Raw genomic sequence first — 23285 nt, 5'->3', positions numbered from 1 at the left:
TATCATTTTGGTGGGAGCGACGAAATATTATTATCTCACACTTTAGAAATGTCTAGAACCGGGCCTGCGTGTGGACAATGAGCAAACAGGACGAAAATAGGCGACATGAAGTATGCAAGATTTATGAAGGGGCTCAAGTAAACAGGGTTGGGTTTCTTAATTCTTTGCATTCAGACATGTTCAGTAATGTCATTCTGTATATATGAAAATAATGTCAAATTTTATGCATATTATTTGTATATACGATACATCAGTAATGAGATGAAAAAAATATTTGCAGGATAGTGACTCAAGTGTATATGACAATTATTCCCTTAAATCAAAATTGATAGTACATTACGGCAACTCATTGCTAAAGGCTGACAGGGCTTTTCACAAAGGTGAAACCTGGTAGTCCAGATCCCAAAAATCCCGATTTTTCTGTGAATTTAATATCATTTTAGGAGTGATTTTACAAATTTTAATGTGTTTATATTGAATTTAAATACCCGAAAATATTTGAACAACTGCATACATGTCTGGTGGCTGAAAATGAGTGAGTGCAGCAGACTGTAATGTTTCGAGAAAATAGGAACAAAAAATTCTACGAGACTATTTCAAGCAATAACACAAAAATGATGAAGACCAGAAGAGAGAAATTATAGAAAAACAAGAGGCACGCTTATTGAAAGTGACATTAAATCTATCATTCAACCTGTTACAAATGGGTGTCCTAAAGCAAATGATCTCGATGTGGACTCTATACTAAAGATATTCCAACTAGTGGATGCTTCAACATCTTGTAATCGGAAAGGACACTAGGAGAAAAGTTACAAGTTCAGCCAATAGACTCTACTATCGTCCAGACAGTTCGACAAAGAAATTTTATAGCTCTATTACAGTTTGTACTTGCAGTGCTATGAGTATGTTAGTCTACAACAGTGCAATGAACGGAATATTAGCAATCTTACAATATAATGAAACTATAATGAAAATACTATCTTACACTTTATACCAGGAAAAGAAGTAGGAAGTGCATTGCGTGGGCATCTTGTAGTCAACTAACGGGCTACAAACCTTATTATCTACATGATTATTCACACTGGACTGGATTTGAGAGCTAAAGCAGTTACATTGTCAAGCTAGAAAGATAACTTAGAAGTGGACAGCATGCTTGAATCAGATTGCAAGGAAATATAGCTCTAATGTGAATGAAAAAATATGTCATAATTCTCATGGGTAAAAGACAAACTAACTTTGGTTGAACTATACGCAAATGTTGGGTGTAGTCAGAGCGCTAATCGATAAGGAACATGAACAATGCTCATATATGCTATTTCGGCTTGTTTGCCGATATCTACTGCTGCAAGTCACCAAAATTATCTCAAGTCTGCCTATCTGTATTTTCATGTCAAATTTGGAGAGAACCTTCACTGAAGTGTATTATAAGTTCATGCAGAATTCACTAAACCTGACCTGAATGCACTGTTAATATGTTTTGCAGTATGCTGTGTACAATACCCTAATTCAAATATGTAAACAAAATCATTTGCAATTGTGTGTTCTCTGAGGTGCACTGTGATACGACCCTATTCAATAACACACTGACCTAGAATTATTTTGTACACCAGTCTGTTTCCTGAATGTGTACAGAACTGTGATCATAGTCCGATCCTATGTTGTGTTGCCGAAGTAAATTTCCCGTCAGACTTCAAATGAACATTTTATTTCCACCAACCTAATAATATTGCGCCTGTAAATCAACTGTAGGGACTCAACTATAGGCTATATCTTTTTCTTCAACAACATCCTTCGCCATGTAGTAGTTTCTACAATTAAGGAAGTGTATTTACAATATGTGTAATGAATGTTGAAAAGACAACTTTAATTTCGTGAAAGGAAATTTTAGATGAAATTTGAAATTTTCTGGTATGTATTGCGAAAAGTGCCCATGGGAGTAGAAGAATAAATGTTATGTAAACTATATTATTAATTGTGACTGTAGTTTAAAAGACCAACATACTTCATCGCTGACACGCCTGCTCCGTACGGAGGCAGACTCGTCAGCTTAGCTCTACTCTGAACCACTTTAGATAAAAATCATGCTTTTGAAATCATCTATCACACGTTGGAAAATGTTTTCGCAATAATAGTAGCTTTTTGGTATATTAATTTGTCTGCATATCGTATTAGAGTGTTATTTAGAGCAAGAAAAGGGCTTGAAATGTATCCCATATTTTTAATCTGCACCATCTCTAGAACATCGTATTCTCTTCCTGGAGTTCTTCATTGTGTCTGTTTTAGGCATTTCCTTGCTCTCTGTCAACAAATATCGCAAAGCGTATGGAAATTTTATTCAGAAATTTTGTTCTTAAATTCTGATTCAAAATCTCCAACATAACTGCAAATTTTGCTTCACAAAACTTTACAACTGACGCAGGCACGTAGCCAAAGGGGGGTCCGGACCCCCCTCCCCCTTCGAAACCAGAAATGAAAAAAAATAAGAAAGGATAAAACGAAATGAAATGAAAAAAGAAGAATCGGCGTTAAAAAAAAAACTACAGAAAGCTTTTGGTTACTCTTTCTTATGAAGAAATTTGTATTACTTGCAATACATGGTGGCGAGGTGAGTGGGATATCCTGGAAGAGTCATGGAATTTGAAATTTCCGGAAGTTACGCAATTCTTAGAATTTCTGCTACTAGTCAGGGAGATTTCAAGCTTCTGAAAGCATAATGCCGGTTGTGTAACAGCGTGGACATTTTTGATAATAATTTTTCGTCATCGCATCCTTGCAGTATCAAATATGTTATTTCAAAAACATTTTCTACTACTCCTTTAACATGTCATTTGGAACAGACAATAGTTGAAGGAATAATAAAAACAAAAAATTATGTAAAAAGGAAGTTCTGTTAACATTTGATTCACCAGAGAAAGGAGCGCAGATATTGTAAAATATTTTACAATACATTATTGAGTTTGTACACTCATGTCCAAAATTATTGTCGCAAATCTATAAATATGTTGTTGTAGGAGTATAATTTGATAACGAATTCGCCCTGTATTTCTTACAATGTTAGTATGTGTATAATTGGCAAAGACATGTAAATGACAAATTTTGTCAAAAGATCAGTAAATAAGAACTAAAAAAATAAAAATAAAACTTTCTTGTTCATTTAGCAACATTTCATATTAGTCACTCTAATTTTCGTATTTATAATTCTTTTTCTATGAAATTTACCACAAATAGGGTCTATATATTCCCCGATTATACACATAGTATCAGTATTAAAAGTACCCTGCAAAATCATTATCAAATTATATTCTTACAAGAAGACAGTCATAGATATGCGACAATCATTTTGGACATGACTGTACTTTTTATAATAGTGAATATGTACTTTTTATAATAGTTGAGATCGTAATGAAAGGAAAATTGTTATATTTGAATGTTCAGAGGAAGAACGTAAATATTGTAAAATCATTTTCAATACATTTTTTTTATTATTTTACTCGAGATTTCTTCGTAGTTTGTTATTAAAATACTTAGTAACATATCCTCATTTTATTGTCCTAACAAAGCAGTATATGTTGATTGTAAAGTAGTTTAGATTGATCGGGCCTTCAGTGTTTCGTGTCACATCCCCCTCCCCCGTTACGAAATCCTGGCTAAACGAACCAATATATATACCAGTAAAATAGTTTAGAATGATCGACCCCTGGTGTGATGACCACAGTATTTCATGTCACGGACCCCCCCCCCTTCACGAAATCCTGGCTACGTGCCTGACTGACGTCGTGACGCAAATTTCGAAAACAATGGGCTATGCACAGTTGTTTTGACGAATGATTAGCGTCATACTAAAGGGATGATTACTGCAGGGAACTAGTGGTGGGCACAAAAACCGGTTTTTCGGTTTTTGAAAATTTTCAAAAAAACGGTTTTGTTTTTCTTCAAAACCGATTCCGTTTTTTTTTAATTTGTTCTATTTCTGACCAGAATGGTGTTTCGTTGTTCTCCGGAAACCGAATACATTTCCACAGAAATAGTTTTATGTGTTTTCGAAAAGTTTTCACCGAACCGGTTTAGGAGAAAACCGAATGTCGGTTTTTCGGGTTCGGTTTTTATAGAAACCGGTTTTCGGTTTTTATAAAAAACGGTTTTGCCCATCCCTACAGGAAACATGTTAGTCGAACTCTTTAGAATGGTACTAATAACGCTTCACAACGACTATGCATAAGGCCCAATATATTTTCTCCATTTGTAGCAAACTGAACTCAAATTTTGTGATCGCAAACTAATCTCATAAAAACGCAAGTCAATATTTAATCGGCTCCTTTGTCTTCCGTCTGCTTATTCCATATAGGCTTGTATTTACTATAAGGGAACCTTCGCGTTTTAGTTAATAGACGTAACAATTATAATAATCGTGCAGTTTCACTACATGGATCCATAGGATAAGTAGTAGTATAAGTAGTTGTAGAAGTAGGTGGAGGAGTAGGGGTAGCAGTAGGAGTAGGAACGTGTTAGAAGCTCCGCAGGGATTCATTGGGTTCTGTTCTCAACATAAAATGAGCAAATTAAAGATTTTTTTCCGTGCATTTTACAATCTATGGATGCGTATAGTAAAACTGGTGGGTATTTTTGTGTCGTGTTACAATACACTCCGAAACTTTTGTGAAGGAACTGGGGTTTTGATTTTGTATTTTACAAGTATTCATATGTCCGGGCCCTGGAAAGAAAATTATTCCCAAACCATTTAATTACACAATTAAAGTATAATAATGTTAATATTGCCACTAGGAACACTTCCCATTACGGTTTACGTCAACACAAGGCAAAAATCACCGTTTTAGTTTGCGATTGTTTAATTGTAGGGTATTGGATGATACGTTGCGTTCGCAAATATTGCGATATTTTTCACTGTCTTACTATTGTACCAGTACGCCACTAGCAAACGTAAACCCTTTCAACCTTTGAACAATTATGTAATAATGTGTTGTATAATGAAATTTTTCTTCAAAATGTGAAGAATGGCACATCTCTCACGGGTGTTCCATCCACGTTTATCCTCTTACCATTTGTTTACTACCTTATCAATTTTAACTGCTCGTATCCACACTGGTTTAGCTTACTGCAATAGTGAAAGGGATATCTGCATAGGAAGACCAAATAGGAACATGGCGGATGAAGTCAGCAGAGCTCAATTGGCGAAGCCGGGTGGAGATACTATATTTGGAAAGATCTTACGAAAAGAAATACCTGCGAAAATTATTTATGAAGATGAACAGGTAAGGTTCTGTCAAACAAAAGTAAAATTAACGAAATCGAACAATTTAAAATTCGAAAATGGTATCTTATTCACCGGTATTTTAGAAGCCTGTGCTTCACTCTGCTAATCCTTATTTGTAACTGTGTAGTTACCTTGTAGTTGCATTAATTAGTAAGGACTGTGCAGATTATGAACACAAGAACACGTAGATATTCATTGTGCTGTACCATAAAGCTTCCTTGTGGCTATGTAGGCCTAATTAGTCCACCTTTGGCGTGGGAAGGCCCGGATTCTGTTCCCGATAAGAATTAAGGGTTTTCTCATGCTTATCCCACTTTGTGGTGGTATTCAGCCTGTTAAAATATTTCGAGTTCGCAGAATCATTTGCTATATCCAGTAACAGTAAATTTTAGTTTACGTAGGTATCTTAGTTTTTGAAATTCTTGCAGCCGTAGGGCAAAGATATGAGCTCAAAACAAGATGTAGGCGTTTATGGGAAGTTTTTACGGCCTATGTTTAGCAGAAGGGGTCCAGCTCTTTTCTCTAAAAATGTTCTCTAAGTTTGGTAATTTCTGTTCACATTCGGTTAGTTTAGGGTAGGGTTGGTTAGTTTAAGTTAGATTAGGCTACTTTAGGTTACGTTAGGTTAATTTAGTTTATGTTATACTAGTGTAGGAGTCCCGCATAATTTTCCAAAAAATGTTAGAATTTCGCTTATTTCTACTAATATTACGTTAGTTTAGGTTAGTTCAGGTTAGCTTACGTTAGTTTATGTTAGGTTAGCATAGATTTGGTTATGTTATGTTACGTCTAAGTACTTGCATCACTAATTTCTCCTGTAAATTTTGTGTTTTTTAAGTGCTTCTGGACCCCTTGTACTAAACATACCCCGTTTTTACTTTGGCCATTTCATTCATTTTTTCGAGCGTAAGTTTAGAGTTGCCCCTGCAGTTTCCAACCTACAAAAATGCAGTTAAAACATTAGAAATTGTCAGGATCGGCTAGGTTAGGTTAGTTTAAGTTAGGTTTGGTTCACTTAGGTTACCTGGTAAGACTTTAGTTAGACTAGAACAGTGACTGGAACAGGTTCTCATGTAAGCTTCAATTATCACTTAAATTCAATAATTTATCGCTCTCATAAAAATTTAGTAGGTTTTCTTCATTATGCATATTAAATTCTGTAAAACTCAATGCGGAAATATCATATTCAACGATATTTACCGATTCCCCATCCTATAGGACTATCCATAACTTTATTGCCAAACTTTCACACATAAACATCACATAAGAATTCCATATCATCATTTCATACCCAATTTCTCCTGTAAATTTTCCTAATGTTTATAAAAATCGGAAGGGCAACTTTAAACTTAGTCCTTTTTTTCTTATTTTCCCTCCTTACGGACGTCCAAGGGACATGAGTGGTAATGTCTGAAAACTTACTCTATTCTCAAGAGAACGACGTACAGATCATCATCCTACGATAATTAGGGACGTGTCAGGGAATTTTTGAAGTTTCTATAGGATCTTTGGCAAATTCTGGGGATATTCGCAGAAGAGGGAAGTAATTTTTCCCGCCCTTAGTATTGAAGATAGGAGATTGGTACTTGTCACAAGTAATTAGTACCACAATTACTATTTTTGCAAGTGATTTCCGGATCTGTGTTTACCCAGGGCATCGCCAGAGAGCCCCAAAATGAAAAAAATACGATTTTTCACCAAAAAATCCCTATTTTCCTTAATTTTTCGCTTACTCTATTCTGAAGAGAACGGCGTTGAATCTTGATCCTACGATAATTAGGGACGTGTCAGGAAATTTTAAAATTTTGTAGGGTGCATTTTAGGGAAAGTTTGGACATTTTTTTGATACTCTCCCAACATGCGTAAAAATTTTCCCCACCCTTACTATTGAAGACAGGCACTACGTAGTATTTTTCAAGATTTTTTTCAGGTTTATGCGTAGACCCGGGGGGCGGCTCAGGGGGCCCCAAACATTGAAGATTTTTTTTGTCAAAAAATCCCGATTTCTTTCAAAAAAATCCCCTCAGGTACATGATAGGAACATGTGAGTGGTACTGTCTGAAAGCCTACTCTATTCTGAACAAAACGACGTATGAACCTTAAACGAAAGAACAAATCACTGAGTTGAAGAATCGCAAGAAATGAATGAAATGACCAAAGTAAACACTTGCCGCGTTTATTTCTTAATCTCAATGCTCAGGAATCACGAATGAAAACTGGAATCATGAGTAGAGTGGTGAGGGTTCTTATACATACCATTCTTAACAACTATCGATCCATTGCTGGATTAAGGTTTCCAGTACATTTTGACAGCCATCTCTATCTTGGACAATTCGTTTCCGAGGTATTCCCAGTGCTACCTAACAGGGTTGGCTGGTTTAACCCCCCCCCCAAAAAAAGTTCGTAAAAGTGTAACTATTCGTAAAATCTTAATGAACACACATCAATCACGTTTCATTTCCATATATTACTCGTACTATATTCAGACTTAAATTCCACATTCATTACTCAAAGAGATTGTATTACAAAAGCAACCTTTTTTTATGTAACTTTGTGTGTGTTTCTTTTGTGATTTTTTTAAAAATATTTTATTGTTGTTATGCAACCAAAGGAAAATTCTAAACATTGTTTCGTTTTAATAATGTTTACTATTGATAAATCACATCGAAATGCCGTACTTTTTGGGGAGGGGATCATACAAACCCCACGAGAGGCAATTATTGAAATCATAAGAATCTTTGGTAACCATTTATGTATAAATGGGTCAGAGCCAAAGTGGACTCAAATAATTCGTATCTTTATTCATTTTTCTTACTGATATGCAAAGTAAGTCGTTATATTTCTTTAACTTGGACTAATAAAAGTCGTAGTAAACTGACTTGGACTAAATTAGTTCTTCTGTACTCTGTATTACTTTGAAATTGTCCATAATTAATTCTGTATAATGGTTCCACTTGTGCAGTTGTTTATCTTTTTGTCCTTCTGAAATGACTGTTGACGATTATATTATCAAATATGTAAAAATTAGCCCAACGTATTTTTATCAGGAATCCTTCGTGAGTGAGTCGGCAGACGTATCGCATTTGTGGCCAATTAGTCCCGGTTTCGAGTTCAAATAGAGAACAGTTTCTCTTGCATGTAAGCTGAGAAGCGGTTTGGATTCCGCTTTAAGCATATGTGACCCAGTTGTTGCATACTAACACCAAGGCGAAATAAGCATATTTCTATCGATATGTGATATAAATACATCGAGCAAATTATTTAAACAAAAAAAACCGGGTTTAAACCAAAAAAGCCTGTTTTTTTTTTTCAATAAAAACTATGGGTTTTGCCAACCCTGCTACCTAATATATATTAATTTAATATATATAGTATAGAAGCGGTTGTTAAAAAATTAGAGTAACACTACTGATTATAGGTGTACGTCTGGTGAAAGAGACCAATCTATTAATGCATATATAGCGCCTTCACAAAATTGACGTACTACTTTCAAATTGATTTAATAGGCTATGTTGTATTCCTCGGTACAGGCTTTTTTTTTTTTTTTTTTTTTTTTTAAACGCGTACTGTGAATTAAGTACTGTCTAGGAAAATTGACACATCGAAAAATAAGAAAAAAATAACGGATCAACTTTGCAATATACGCTCTAACTGCGCAACAATAAGTAGGACCACATTATGGGAGAATAATAAAGGAGGGTAACGAAGTTTGAACCCATTTTGTTATTTTTTCGTTTTACGTAGTGGTACCAGCTGGAGCGGACATTGTATATTTGACCCACTACGAGTTAAGCCAGTAAGTCCAAAAATAAGGTAACCTGACAGGAACGTAATGTAAACTAAATGAACGTATTCTGTGGCACAAAAGACAAAACGACAAACGTGAGGCCCAATACCAGCTTGTCTTAGCATAATTTCTTTTTATTTCAGTTCAGAACAGGTGCAGTTGTAGGCAGCAGACGCTTTAACACTTAAGACCTATGCCACAAAAAACGTTGACCCTCTCTGACCATGGACAGTGCAATATATATCATAATAAGTTGCATAATCAGTATGTTCTTCTGACCAAAAATTTTATATATACAGTTCGTGCGGAAAATATTGACGCGACCCAAGTGAAGGCCCGAATCACAAATAGAAAGACGCCGAACACACCACAAAGTAAAAGTAAGTTAGTATTTTGTTGAATCTCCTTTCTTTTTGTATGTTTTCAGTTGTTCTGACACACTCAAGTCGAGATTTTGGAGGGTAACAAGCAGGGTTGGCTGGTTTAAACCAAGGTTTAAACCAGCTGGTTTTTTCAAAAAAACCAACTGGTTTAAACCAAAAAACAAAAAATGTTCGTAAAAGTGTAAGTGTTTGTAAAATCTTGATGAACACACATTTGTGGGTTATCACGTTTCACTCCCGTATATTATTCGTATTATATTCAGACCTAAATTCCCCATTCATTACTCAAAAAGATTACACTACAAAAGCAACTTTTTTTTACAAGTTTATAAATGTTTATTTTGTGATTTTTTTGTAGTTGTTATTATTATGTAATTGCAATCGAAGAAAAATTCTAAATATTGTTTCGTTTCAATGTTTACTATTGATAAAATACATCGAAAATGCCGTACTTTTTGTGTGTGTGTGTGGGTGGGTGGGTGGGATGTCATACAGACCCCACGAGAGGCATTTAGTGAAATAAGTATCTTTGGTATCTATTTATGTATAAATGAATTTGAGCCAAAGTGGACTCAAATAATTCGTATCTTTATTCACTTTTCTTATTGATATGCAGATTAAGTCGGTGTATTTCTTTAATTTGGACCAATAAAAGTCGTTGTTAACTAACTTGAACTAAATTAGTTCTTCTGTACTCCGTAGTACTTTGAAATTGTTCATATGTAATTCTGTGTAATGGTTTCACTTGTGCAACTGTTTATCTTTTTGTCCTTCTGAAATGACTCTTGACAGGTTATATTAAGAAGCAGGTAAAGATCAGTACATCGTATTTTTTATCAGGATTCCTTCGTGAGTGAGTCGGCAGACGTATCGCATTTGTGGCCAATTAGTCCTGGTTCTGAGTTCAAATGGAGGACAATTTCTCTCAGATGTAACTCGAGAAGCGGTCTTTATTCCGCTTTAAGCTTATGTGACCCCTTCCAGCATAACCCGGTTGTTGCATAATAACATCAAGGCGAAACAAACTTATTTCTGTCCATATATGATATGAATATATAGAGCAAATCATTTAAACCATAAAAACCTGGTTTAAACCAAAAAAAACCGGGTTTTTTTGTTTTTTAAATAAAAACCATGGTTTTTGCCAACCCTGGTAACAAGTGACAAATTGTCTCAAACCTCCCTAATGGCAGCTTCCATCAGAGGCAATGCAGAGATGTCCATATTATGTAAACGTCTTCGTAATAGACCATAGGTTGTATGTGGTGTTTAAGTCTGGACTTTGCCCTGGCCAATCTTTAAAACAATGGGTCACAAGCATCTTTAAGCAAGATACCACATTTTGGTTGTATGACAAGGAGCTCCATCTTTAAAAAAAAAAAAACTTCACTTTTTGCTAAGGACAATTTCAATGCCTCGTTTAATAGCTCAAAATAGACAAACTAATTCATGGTCTGGTTTCAGACCATGATACTAGCAGGGTGTTTTATAGATGGACTGGTGTAATGAAGAAGGAGGTGGTATCAGCAGGGTACGAATTACCGGGGGGGATGAGGGGGATTTTCCCCCTCAATCACATTTTGTTCCCCCCCAAAGAAGTCAGCTGAAGTATCCCCACCGGGGATGCTCGCTTTCCCCCTCAAACTATGCTTAGTATAACTCCAAATTTCACTGATTTTTGTTATTTCTTGTAAATTTAATCTTCTAGCTGTATTTCGAAATGATCGATGTAAACTGTTCAGTTTTGGTCATTTCTACTTACCACCTAATTACCCACTATTTTCAACGTTGTTTAGTAGAACTATATTATTATGACTACGGTTGTTACTTGCAACTGTACCTTCGTACCCTTCAGTTCGTCATCGTTTGTGAATTTGAATGTACTAATTGCGTATAACAAAGTCACATATAGATTTATAAATGTTCTTAGCGGTTGGCCAAGAAGAAGTAAACAAATAGCTTCTTCTACCATACTTGGCGAAGTTCGGATATGTCATATTCATCCTCTATATTTGTATCGATTATCATCTTATTTTAATTTTTGTTATAACATGTTATTTCATTTTCCAGTGTACTCTTTGTTAGCACATGGTCTTCATTTCCTATTAGGTTGTGCGTATGCAACTCAAAAGTTGCATGGCGCGGGAGACCCGGGTTCGATTCCCGGCGGGAGCTCATGTGGTTCGGATTCCACGTTAATCAGTAGGTCCACGTCTCATATAGCCTCGCCGTTGAACGGGACGTAAAACTCAAAAATCAATCAATCAATCAATCAAAAGTTGCATTTAATTTGTGATGATTAGCATAGTAATCTCTGCTTTTACAGTTTACGGAAATTAACTTTCGAAACTGTACTCAAAATCTGAGATATAGGTATTCTCTCGTAAGTATATGTTAACATACACGCTGGGGGATACGCTCCTAGTGAGCAGACATGTTAATGAAGGTGATTTTTAGGTGAATAAGCGAATAATTCAAGATTTGTTTCAGCATTTGTTAATACGACTGGTTCTCCGTGTCTGTATAAGCATTTCAACTGGAGCGGTTTTTTTTTTTTAAAGTTAACCCTTCATTTTTCCAACTTTTCGCTGTACAGTTTGCTGTCCACGCAATTAATGTTGTCTGAAAAACTTCAGTGTAATGTTTTACTTTATTTGAATAACGTAGCCCATAGTGAATCAACTCATCTTCAACCTAACAGTAAAGTAATTTTTAAGTGTTGACTTTCCGTGCCCATCACGGAATCGATATTTGGAGAAAAAAAGTCGTGATGAACACAGCTTTAGCGGGAAGTAGAAGCACAAGCTCGAAATTTGAATTGAGAGATTTTAAATATTTGGCCTTCGATTTGACCTTGATGTGAGAAATCGGGACCAGCAACAATCCATTTCTTATTTGATAGGCTAATATCTAGATTTTCTTTTAAAAAAAAAAAAAAAAGTCCGGTTTAACTGATAATTTTAGTAGTTTTCACAAGACTGAAGTAGGTTTCTTTTCGCAACCTGTATGTATTAATGCAACGTGGAAGCTTTCAATATGAGTGGAAAAATTAACGTATGCTTGTGATCATAGCTATCGCTCGAGCCAAATTATTAACTAAATAAACCTTAGAGAGCTACGGGGACAAGAGTGAGTACAACATTAAAACACGTTCAGAAAGGTTTAGTGGGGTGTGTGTATGTCAGACAATATACAGATGGTGATCAGAAAAATGGAAACACCTGAACGAAATTGCAACTTACCAGATTAATATGGTGTCGGGTCACCTTTCACCTTCAGAACAGCCTTAATGCGACGTGGGATGGAGGCATAAAGGTCGTGAATGGTACCAAGTGGAATTTTACATCATTCCTCGTGCAGGGCATCGGCCAGTTCTTTGAGAGAGGATGGAGGTGGAAATCGTCGCCGGAGTCGTGTTTCCAAGATGGACCGCAGATGTTCAATTATGTTGAGATCTGGGGATTGGGTGGGCCAGGGGAGGTGTTGAACTTCATCCCGATGTTCCTCAAACTACGCCAGCTGTGTGAATGGGTGCATTATCATCCTGGAAGATGGCGTCATTGTCCGGGAACAACATCCGGACCGTAGAATGCAAGTGGTCTAAAATTGCGACATAATCGTTGACAGTGATTCGTCCGCTAAGTGTGACCACAGGATCCAATGAAAACCATGATATGGCGGCCCACAGCATCACCGAGCCGCCGCCATTTTTCACAGTTGGGCGAAGACACTGCAGATCATAAGCTTCTTTTGGGCGTTCTCCACACATGAACACGGCCCGTGGTTGGGAATAGGGTGAAGGATGACTCATCCGACCATATCACACGTTTCCAGTCCTCAACGGTCCAAGTTGCATGGTCGCGGCACCATTTGCGGCGTGCGAAAGCGTTATGGTCCCTGATGAGCGGTTTGGCCCGTACAACACGACCCGGTAAGTTCATGTCATGTAATTCGCGGCGGACTGTGATTGTCGAAACAGGGTGGGGGAGGTGCTGATTGAGTTCCTCCGTCACTTGCTCTGCAGTGGCAGACTGTTCTGCGTGGCAATGCGCTTTAATAACCGGCGTGACCTGTCACTCATGATTTTCTTCCTCCCACTGTTCCGCTTCCCCGATGTGGTATTCCCGTGTGTTGTGTAGGCCGTCATCACCTTCGACACTGTCCCACGCGACACACCTAACACAGTAGCCACTGCCGTCACACTCACTCCACATAACCGCGCACCAACAATTTGCCCTCTTTGAAAATCTGAGAGGTCTCCTATTTTACACTACCTCCGTCTGTTGCAGCCACTGGACACTGCTTTTCCACTGCGCCTGACGTAGTATGGAGACCGACCTAACACACCACCACCAGCGGTCCAGCGCTGCGGGCGCCACGACACCACTGCTAACCCATACATCTGACGTGTTGCCAACTACAGGTGTTTCCATTTTTCTGATCACCATCTGTATATGTGCATAGTTATTGTCAGTAGATTTATTAAATTAATAAATCTCTTATTTATTACAGATGTCACACCCACACACACACACACACACACATATATATATATATATATATATATATATGGGGGGTAAGGCATTTATTGTCTCATTTTGAAATTTGAACCTTCAGACTATGTCCTTTGGCCTCATTTTATCCCCCCCAATATAGATTATCTAATTCGCACACTGGGTATCAGCACCATGAGGATGGTACATTCGCTGGCAACCAGTGCCATTAACAAAAAACGTGGCTTCATCAGTCCACTGTACTTTTTTCCAGTCATTAACAGTTCAGGTATTTCTTTATTTAAAAAAAAAAAAAGCCGTAGCGCAGTCTGTACGATCCTCAGTTGTTAGTATTTACTTAATAACTGTCGCTTATTCCATTAAAAAAAAAGTAAAAGATCTAAACAAAGAGTTATAAGAGAAAAAGAAGAATGTAACTCAGAGAAACTATTCTTTTGGATATTGTTTTTAAATTATATTTTTATTCTACAAGATGAGGCTCAGGGCCATCACTGGGTCAATCGGCAAGCCAGCATTCACTCATTTGTATATTATTTGGAAAAAAAAAGGTGGAAAAGTAAAATGCTTTTTATTTATTTTTTTTAATCATTAGTGACACTTTGGAACATAATTCAATTACAGTCCATTACTTTGAGCAGCATCTAGCAAATCGTATAAAAAAAAAAATCAATATATTTAAACGCTTCATTTATTTTCTTCCAAGCTCGTAGTCAGTATAAGAACAAAAATTTTAAAAAGTTAATGGACTTACGTCACTGTAAAACAAATTTTGCTTTGGAAGCTGAGTACTGGCATTATTTTGATTCAGGTCACGATAAGAACGCCTGTGATTGGGTAAGAGATACCACACACAAAGCGAAAAGTAGCCAAAGCAAGTCTGCAGCAGAAATGCTTGAATTTTGTCAAGTTCATTTAAAAGAAATCACCTTCTCTTTTATAAAGTTAAGAAAATCGTTCAACATCCTAACAGTTAACTCCGTGACCGATGTGACAATTACTGGCATAGGGAGTATTTGTTTTGCCTCTGTATCAGAGAAGAACCTGAAGTGCTTCACTACCTCACAAAGTATAGTATATGAATTTCATTACACTACAGAAGTTGTACAAATTACAGTGCACAGAAGAGATTGTATCACATACGTGTATATAATGGTCAGTGGTGCCTGGCAAAACTAAATGACTTTAGTGACAAACATAAATGTAACATTTATCACTTCAAAGACCCAAGTATTGCTTCCACTAAATATGAGAAAGACCAGACTTGTGTGCCCTTGGAGTGTTCTAACTAAACTAAGTGCCTTAGAACGTACAGCAGCTACTGGTAAAACATAGAATATTGCTCACAAATTAAGCAAGGAAGTAATGAATACAAACTGGAATAATGAATGCGTACGTACCACAGTAGAACCAAAAACAGGATCCAAGAGTAACAAATAAGTTGTAAATCATTCAGCAATAATTTTATTTTAATCCAAAAGAGTTTTTATGAATTGTATCCTTCATATAAACTCTGTTATAAAGTACTGACTAAATAGGCCTGGGTTGTTTATGCAGTATAACTTTTTTACTTAGATAAAAGGTACAGTTCTGGTAACAAAAAATGGAGCGGCCTTCCAGAGACTAAATCCGAATAAATGTCCCTAGATCCTTACGAGTTTCATTTAGATCTGGCTCGTTTTTCCCTGAGAGGTGGAAATTGAACAATAATTTCGTTATAGCAAACAAAGTAGTACAATACAGAAAATACGGTAATTTTAAGTCAAAAATGGGATATTTATATTTTAATGTTGTACGATTAAAAGGACTGAAAAAGAGAAAATATTGTTGCGGGTGTCTATTGGTCACGAAAGTCATGAAATCACAAAACGGTCATGAAAGTCAAGAAATTTAGCTTTTGGGTCACGATTTTTTCTTATCTGTACAATTGTAAATAGATAATGGAAAATTTTGTTCTATAAAACGTCAAAATTCACCACCAAAAATGTTTATGGTCGGCTTTAGACGCTACCAAATCGCAAGCAAAGCACGCTTCTATCGCATGCATGAAAATTCGCACCCAAATGCGCTCTTGAGAATGTTACTAAATTTTATGGTTTGGGAAAGAAAAGGTCACGAAATTTCATTTTCTAATTTTAGTAGACACCTTGTGTTACTACAAACAAACTACAGTGTGACTAACCACGCTACTACGAACGCTTCACGCAATTTTCTGATTGTTTCACTGTCAATTCGGGTGTCCCTAAAACATACCTTTGTCCGGTTATCTTCCTTGGAGCCAAAAACTAAGGAATAATTTATGAAAAACCCATTAAAGTCACAGGGTAAAAGCAAGAATAATTGAAAATATTCTGCAGTTTTTTGCTATAATGTGTGACTTATCCGACTCGTATTTTGCATAGGAGATTGAGAGGGAACTATATTTCAGGAAACAAATTAAAATTACATTTACGTGCAATGTCAGCATTACAACCTAGCACAAAATAAACCAAAACCTGAATAGATTTTGATGTGCATAAGACGAGGTACTTTTCTTTCTTTTTCTAATTTGGGTTCTTAATACGATATTTTGTAAGGAAAACAGATAAAGACTTTCGGAATTTATTGTCCGTAAAGTCCTTCAGCAAGTAATCAGTATTCAAAATAAACATAAAAGCACGATAAGAAGAATCTTTACAAAACATATAATCTTTTGTTACGTCTATCTCTGGTGCAGAGGTACTTGGGACTTTGTGGTAAACACACTATAAGCGTTTGTGTTATCGAAGTTTTCTCGTCTACTCTCACTTTATTCATTCTATCATTACTTTCCATCTCAACATCATCTTTAGTCTCGGTGCATAATCCTGAGACGTTGGACCCCCCTTCAAAAAAAAAAAAAAAAAGCTAAATTTAATAGCAATTTTAAATTTTTCCAAGAAAAGAAATATTTAAAATGCAAGAATGATGCTGATGTTTCATTATGTTAAAATAACCTTTATGCATTTTAAGTTAATAGTATACGACGATTGAAGAAAGTAGGATTCTTATAACAGCATTCCTTATTAGAAATTCAGTAGCTTATGTATATTTGTCACTTCGCACTTAGTAACGGCCCCACTTGTGTCGATGAAAACAAATAAGAAATTTTGCGTTTTTCTTGTATCTTTTCTTTTGTTTTAGATTTGATATTTTCAGTTAACTTCAGCCATTTTTCTAACTCATGTATAATAAGAGGTTTTTTTTTCTCACATGCAGAATGTAATGAAATAATACATTGTTTACACAACGAATTATAATATCATTGATATATAACAATCATTCGACAACATGCTCCAAACAATAAAGATTAATCTCAAAATGGTGAAACTTCTACGTGCATCAAATCAACCCACAACCAAAGCCAGTTTCAGTGGTTCAGAAGCTTAGCAACTGCGGTCTCCTGGTTGAAATATTAGCTGTAAATGGGGTTGCATCTGTCGAGGCGTTTGTGAAAGCAGCAAAAGTACTGAACCCGACCCAATGAAGTTACAATAATCAAGGGGGAGGTACTTTTGCTGTTGACTGTACGAATACTATGACCGTGATATGACGTATTTCTAGTAAATGGGAACAAAGTTTCGAAGGGTTGAAAATTTAACTTTTCTTAGATGAAAAGATAGATAAGTATCACTTCGAATCACATAGAAGTAAAGATCACGTAATTCGATATCTCAAAACGTTCCGGAGATACTGTGAATATTGATAAAGTTTGCAGCACTTTTTGTTATGATGTACGAGAACTTGCGCAACACTGTTTATCAGGGTGGATTGATTTAAATCAGTCTGATTTAAATCACTTGATTTTTTAAATAAAAATCGTTGATTTAAATCAAATTCCGAAATAAATTAATTTAAAGTGAAAATAAGTAAAATCCAGCCTCTGTTGTGTTATTTCAATTATGGAAGATAATCATAATACAATAAGATGCAAATGTATGTACAGCACAGTATGAAAAAGTGTGTTTCATGCAGCGGATGATTAGGGAAAATCCCGTTTTGTACGGGTAAGGGAGGAATTCTGCTTTCTTGTCTTCGTAACATAAGGTTTTAACTCTTTAACTATTCCAACGAGAAAATCACCATGGGCATTTAAGACGAAAATTCTTTTGTGTACGCGTCTGTTTGTTCCCAGGGGCGTATTTATAAAAGGGTCCGATTCCCTCTCCAAAACTTAATTTTTTTTTTTTTTTTTTTTTTTTTTTTATATAGATTTTATAACATTAGGTGAAATTTGCGTATTTCATATGTATTTCGTGCCGCAAGGTAGTTTCAATTTTTTTTTTTTTTATTTCCCTGCCAAATATGAGTAACTTTTGTGAAAAAAAAAAAAAAAAAAAAGTATCATGCTGATAAACGTCGTCGTACTCTTTCCTTAGTGCTTAAAAAACATTGTTTGGGATTAGAGATGCAAAATAGCTAGTTTTTGAATTGATTTTTTTTTCACATAAAATGCCGGCTTTTTAGGGAAAAACCGGAAATTTTGGCCTTTTTTTTTTTTTTTTTTCATTTTCATGATTTTTCTATCGAAATAGCTTCTTATACTCTATAGTTAAACAAGATTTCATGACCTAAATGCCATATTTCCCTCTAGAATTCACTATCATGATGGATGGAGCACATGTTTTATGAATTAAACATTAAGTACGTAGTATTTGAGGGCAATTTTAGAAGCTATATAACTTTATTTTAACTTCTGAGTTATCGACATTTTTTTCTTCTTTAGATCATTTCGTTTTAGTTATTCGTGTTTCATTTCTTAGAGCTTAGTACTCTAGTTTCTAGCACATAGTTAAACTTATGTTTTCAATAAACACTTGCAGGGACATGGGTTTAGAAGTAAATGCAGAGAAAACTAAATACATGGAAGTGCGTCGGGACCGTAATACGGCAAATTGTGGAGGCGTTAAAATATTAAATAATGCTTTTGATAAAGTGGATACCTTCAAATATTTAGGATCAATATTAACAGACGAAAATCATATTCACGAAGAAATTAAATGTCGACTAAAAGCAGGGAATTCGTGTTACTATTCGGTTCAAAATCTCTTGTCGTCGCGAATTCTGTCGAGGAACTTGAAGCTTAAAATATATAAAACGATAATCATGCCTGTTGTTCTGTATGGCTGTGAAACATGGTCGCTTACTCTGAGGGAAGAACATAGACTGAAAGTATTTGAGAACAGGATCCTGAGAAGAATATTCGGACCCAAAAGGAACGAGAATGGGGAATGGCGGAAGCTTCATAACGAGGAACTACATAGTTTATACGGTTTACCCAACATTGTTAGGGTCGTCAAGTCTAGGAGGCTTAGGTGGGCAGGTCATGTAGCTAGAATGGAAGAAAGTAGAAACGCTTTCAAAGTCTTGACTGGTAGACCCATAGGAAAACGACCATTAGGAAGACCTAGGCGCAGATGGGAGGACAATATTAAGATGGATCTCGCAGAGATAGGAATACAAAGTAGAAACTGGATGCAATTAGCTAAGGATAGAAGTCAGTGGAGAGCTTTTGTGAACGCGGCACTGAACCTCCGGGTTCCATAGGCCATAGAGTTAGTTAGTTAGTTAGTTATGTTTTTCAATATATCCGTCAGAGCATTCTTTCACATTTCTGTTAGACTGAAGCTGTGTAATGATGTAGCAATAATCTTCCGGATGCAACCTTGAATACCATTTTATACAAATAATAAGTACGGATTTAGAAAAGTGTTTTGGGAGGGTTTTTTCTTATTAATGGTTAGTTTTTTCTAAAAATGCCTGATTTTCATTTGAGAGGAGCTTGAAGTTTATGAGTAAAGACATAACTAAAATTTCGTTTGTTTTAGAAATTCCGTAATTTCGGACAACAGGCTTCAGTCCGAAAGACACCCCCACCCTAACCCCTTTCGCAAATCCGTCATTAGTAATAACTAGAGACCGGATGTTAGGCAAAATGCCTATTCTTTAATATTAAAGATATGATCAAAAATAACGTTTTAAAGTTTATATAGGGGGTTATAGTTTCGATTTAAGCCAATTTTATTTTGCTTTTTTTGCCTATTTCGACCTTTACTGCCTAAATAATTGCTTTAGTGCCTAATGTTGCCTATTCTATGCATTTTCTTCAAAATAAGCCTTCATTGGGAAAATATATAATTTATATAACATAAATAATGCATACTTATATACGTATATTAGGTGTTTGTAAACACAAGCACGTGGTACGTTACAATATATACACAGGGTGAACTTCAAAGATGTGCACATACTTCCGAGGTGATTAATGATGTCAAAAGAAAACATAAAGTTCTCTTGTAGTTTGTCGAATTCCGTGTCGTGTGCGAGTGATAGTGGTGCCAACTTGGAATCGAAAATCGAATCCTGACAATTGGAACGAAATAGATAGATGTGCACATAGGTTGGGAGGTGATTCGTGATATTAAAAGAAGACAAAAAGTCGTCTTGAATGTCACGAATCACCTCCCAAAGTATGTGCACACTTTTATGTCTCGCTCCAATTGTCAGGATTCGATTTTCGATTCCAAGTTGCCCCCCCCCCCCCCCGTCACTCGTATACGACGCGGAATTCTACAACATGCAAGAGAACTTTTTCTATTCTTTTGATGTCACGAATCACCTCCCGAAGTATGTGCACATCTTCCAGGTTCACCCAGTATATATGGAATGTATAACAAGCTACGTTTTTATATAAACAATAAAAGAAGATATTGAGAAAGAAGTATGTTTCTATATTCTTTGAGCATTATTTATGACTTGAATCTATTTTTTAATGGTATTGAGTATTTATCTTCATTATTTCGAGCTACATTTTAGTGCCTATTTTACTGCCTATTTTTTAAATTTTTAGTGCCTATTTGCCTGCCTATTTTCTAAGTTTTTAGTGCCTAAACATCCGGTCTCTAGTAATAACAATTAGTAATAACAACAATTTAAAACATAAGAAATGAAATCAGCCAGGAATCATACTACACGCACTACTCTACTTTCACAGATGGAATTAAGAACTTTTGTCGGAACGGTCAAATGCGGGACTGAATCCCGGATTTCCCAATAGAAGCGGAAAAGCTAACAACACACTCATATTTGTTGTGCTTGACTTAAATGTATTTCGTAGGTTTTATATATATTAATGGAAAGTTCCGTAATGACATGTTGAATTCTTGTTAAAAGCTCAGAAACCTTTAGGACTGGGTAAACCGTGATGGTGGTTATATATTCCAGAGCCTTGGAAACCAAACGCTCAGATGAACAGTATTACGCATATGATCCATGAACAGAAAATTCAGTACTTTCTTGACTCTAAACAAGCTTAAGGAACAGTCAGTACATTACAGAATTTGGGACTTTACAGATTTTGCAGGTCCGAAACACCTGATAGGTGGTAACAGATTATTACGTATGTAATAAATGAATAGAAAATACAGTTTCAACATTTCTGTTCCATTTCAAAGAAGTTTCTGTAGGAGTAGCAAAGGCGGATGCAAGAGGTGCATTAACAAATTAGGTGATTTTTGAGCGTCCCATACAAAGATTGCATTTTTTTTTCAGTATTTTAAAGTAATACGTTGAATTGTAATAAAATAATGATTATTTTTCACTGTTACTCTAGTACGAATGTTTATGAAAGTCTCGGAAGTCAGACATAATAAACTTATAGGCTATAACAGATTGACGAGGAAATGATATTTATTTATTTATTTAACAATCACCAGATGCAACTGAAAGGCTATTTAATTTATACTAGATACCTAACATGGAAAGGATTTGTGAAGGTATCGGCCAGGGCCTGTTTTAGTAGGTACCATCCCGGCATTTGCCTGGTAGGACTGAGGAAAACACTGGAAAACCCCAGTCAGGATGGTCGGCAGCGGGAATCAAATCCATGACCTCCCGAATGCGAGGTCAACGTTGTACCACTTGAGCCACTTGATATACGTAATGAACAAAGAGAAGAACATGTTATTTTTGAGAAGGCTACGACGTCGAAACTTAAATTGTTTTGTGCGTTTGTTCAGTAAATATATTATCATCACCCCGATGTGTTATTTCTTTGAACTCACACACATAGTACAATAAATTCTGTATGTCATGTAACAGTTTTTCCTTGTTTTTGTATTTTCAATTCACAATAAAAAAATACTGCTTATAATGCATATGAAAGTTAAAACTTAACTGCATCTTATTCATTTTAATTTTTTGTGATTCATAATAAAAATGTGTTAATAATTAAAATTGTTTGAAATAGGTTTTCGAAATTCATGTTTATTTTCGAGGTTTTGTACTATTATGTGCATCCACTACTACTTAAATGAGTTTTGTATTGTAGAGAAGCGAAACAAAACCTGCTTTAGCAATTTAAAGCAGAATTTGGTAAAAAGCCCAACAATTTCCAAGCAAAAAAAAAAAAAAAAAAAAACGAAGCAGAAAAAACAGTTTCCTCCAACAAAAAACGTTTTTTTTTTTTTTTCGAATGCTTGCATCTCTATTTGGGTAGTAAGACTATTCATGGCTTTGGATTAATTGTTTTAACAAACGAGACACTGACCAAAGCTTAATACTTTACTTTATTTTAAATTATAATTTAAAATAAAGTAAAGTATTAAGCTTTGGTCAGTGTCTCTTTTGTTAAAACTCTATTTGGGATTGAAATAAGTTAACGACTGGCTATCAATTCAAAATTCAAGCCCAATACTTTTATTTAAATGACATAATTAACATTTAATATTAATTCCTAATGTTTTATCTTCAGTTCGTGACTTGTATTATGGGAGAAGAAAGATTTGATTTAAATCAGAAAAATCGATTTAAATCAAAAAAATCAACAAAAATGATTTTTTTTTTCAAAAAAATCATGATTTTTTTCCGCCCTGCTGTTTATTATGAAAATGAAATTAAATCTTCAAGTTTAATGTCCCACGGTTATGCTGGTTAGGCTAAAGGAGACGATAATAATGAGAGATGAATGAAGAAAGTGGGAGGAAACGGGAGAACCCCGAGAAAACCCACGAGCACGGTGTTTGTCCACCACAAAGTCCACACGGCGCGAGCTGGAATCGAACCAGCGACTCCAGGTACCGGAGGTGAACGCTCTACCACTGAGCCACCGCGCTGTTTATTATGATGTGAGAGAACGAGTAATTGCGAGATCTTGATGTAATTACAAATTTCAGAAACTATTGCTGTAATGTTACATCTTTCTAACGATTTCCAACTGCTGTGTGATTTTAAGCAGTATAACAAACTCTTCCTATATTTTTCATATCTCCAGAACAGTTTGAAATATCAAGGTGCTGAAGCGGGATTATGAGCTT

At 35.6% G+C, this 23285-nt stretch overlaps 1 protein-coding gene across 1 annotated transcript in view; it reads left to right on the top strand.

Moving 5' to 3' along the window:
- The first annotated feature begins 4912 nt into the window (after window positions 1-4912).
- The window catches only part of HINT1 (histidine triad nucleotide binding protein 1), a 29984-nt gene continuing 11611 nt past the window's right edge, over window positions 4913-23285 (top strand). The window contains exon 1 of the mRNA XM_081735844.1: window positions 4913-5270. Within this exon, the coding sequence (XP_081591970.1) occupies window positions 5013-5270 (258 nt within the window). The 5' untranslated portion in view covers window positions 4913-5012. The remainder of the gene's footprint in view (window positions 5271-23285) is intronic.

Source organism: Thermobia domestica, chromosome 13, assembly GCF_964235325.1.
Source record: "Thermobia domestica chromosome 13, izTheDome1.hap1.1, whole genome shotgun sequence".
NCBI lineage: Eukaryota > Metazoa > Arthropoda > Insecta > Zygentoma > Lepismatidae > Thermobia > Thermobia domestica.
The sequence above is the reverse complement of the archived record's forward strand: the minus strand, read 5'-3'. Positions and strand labels throughout refer to the sequence as shown.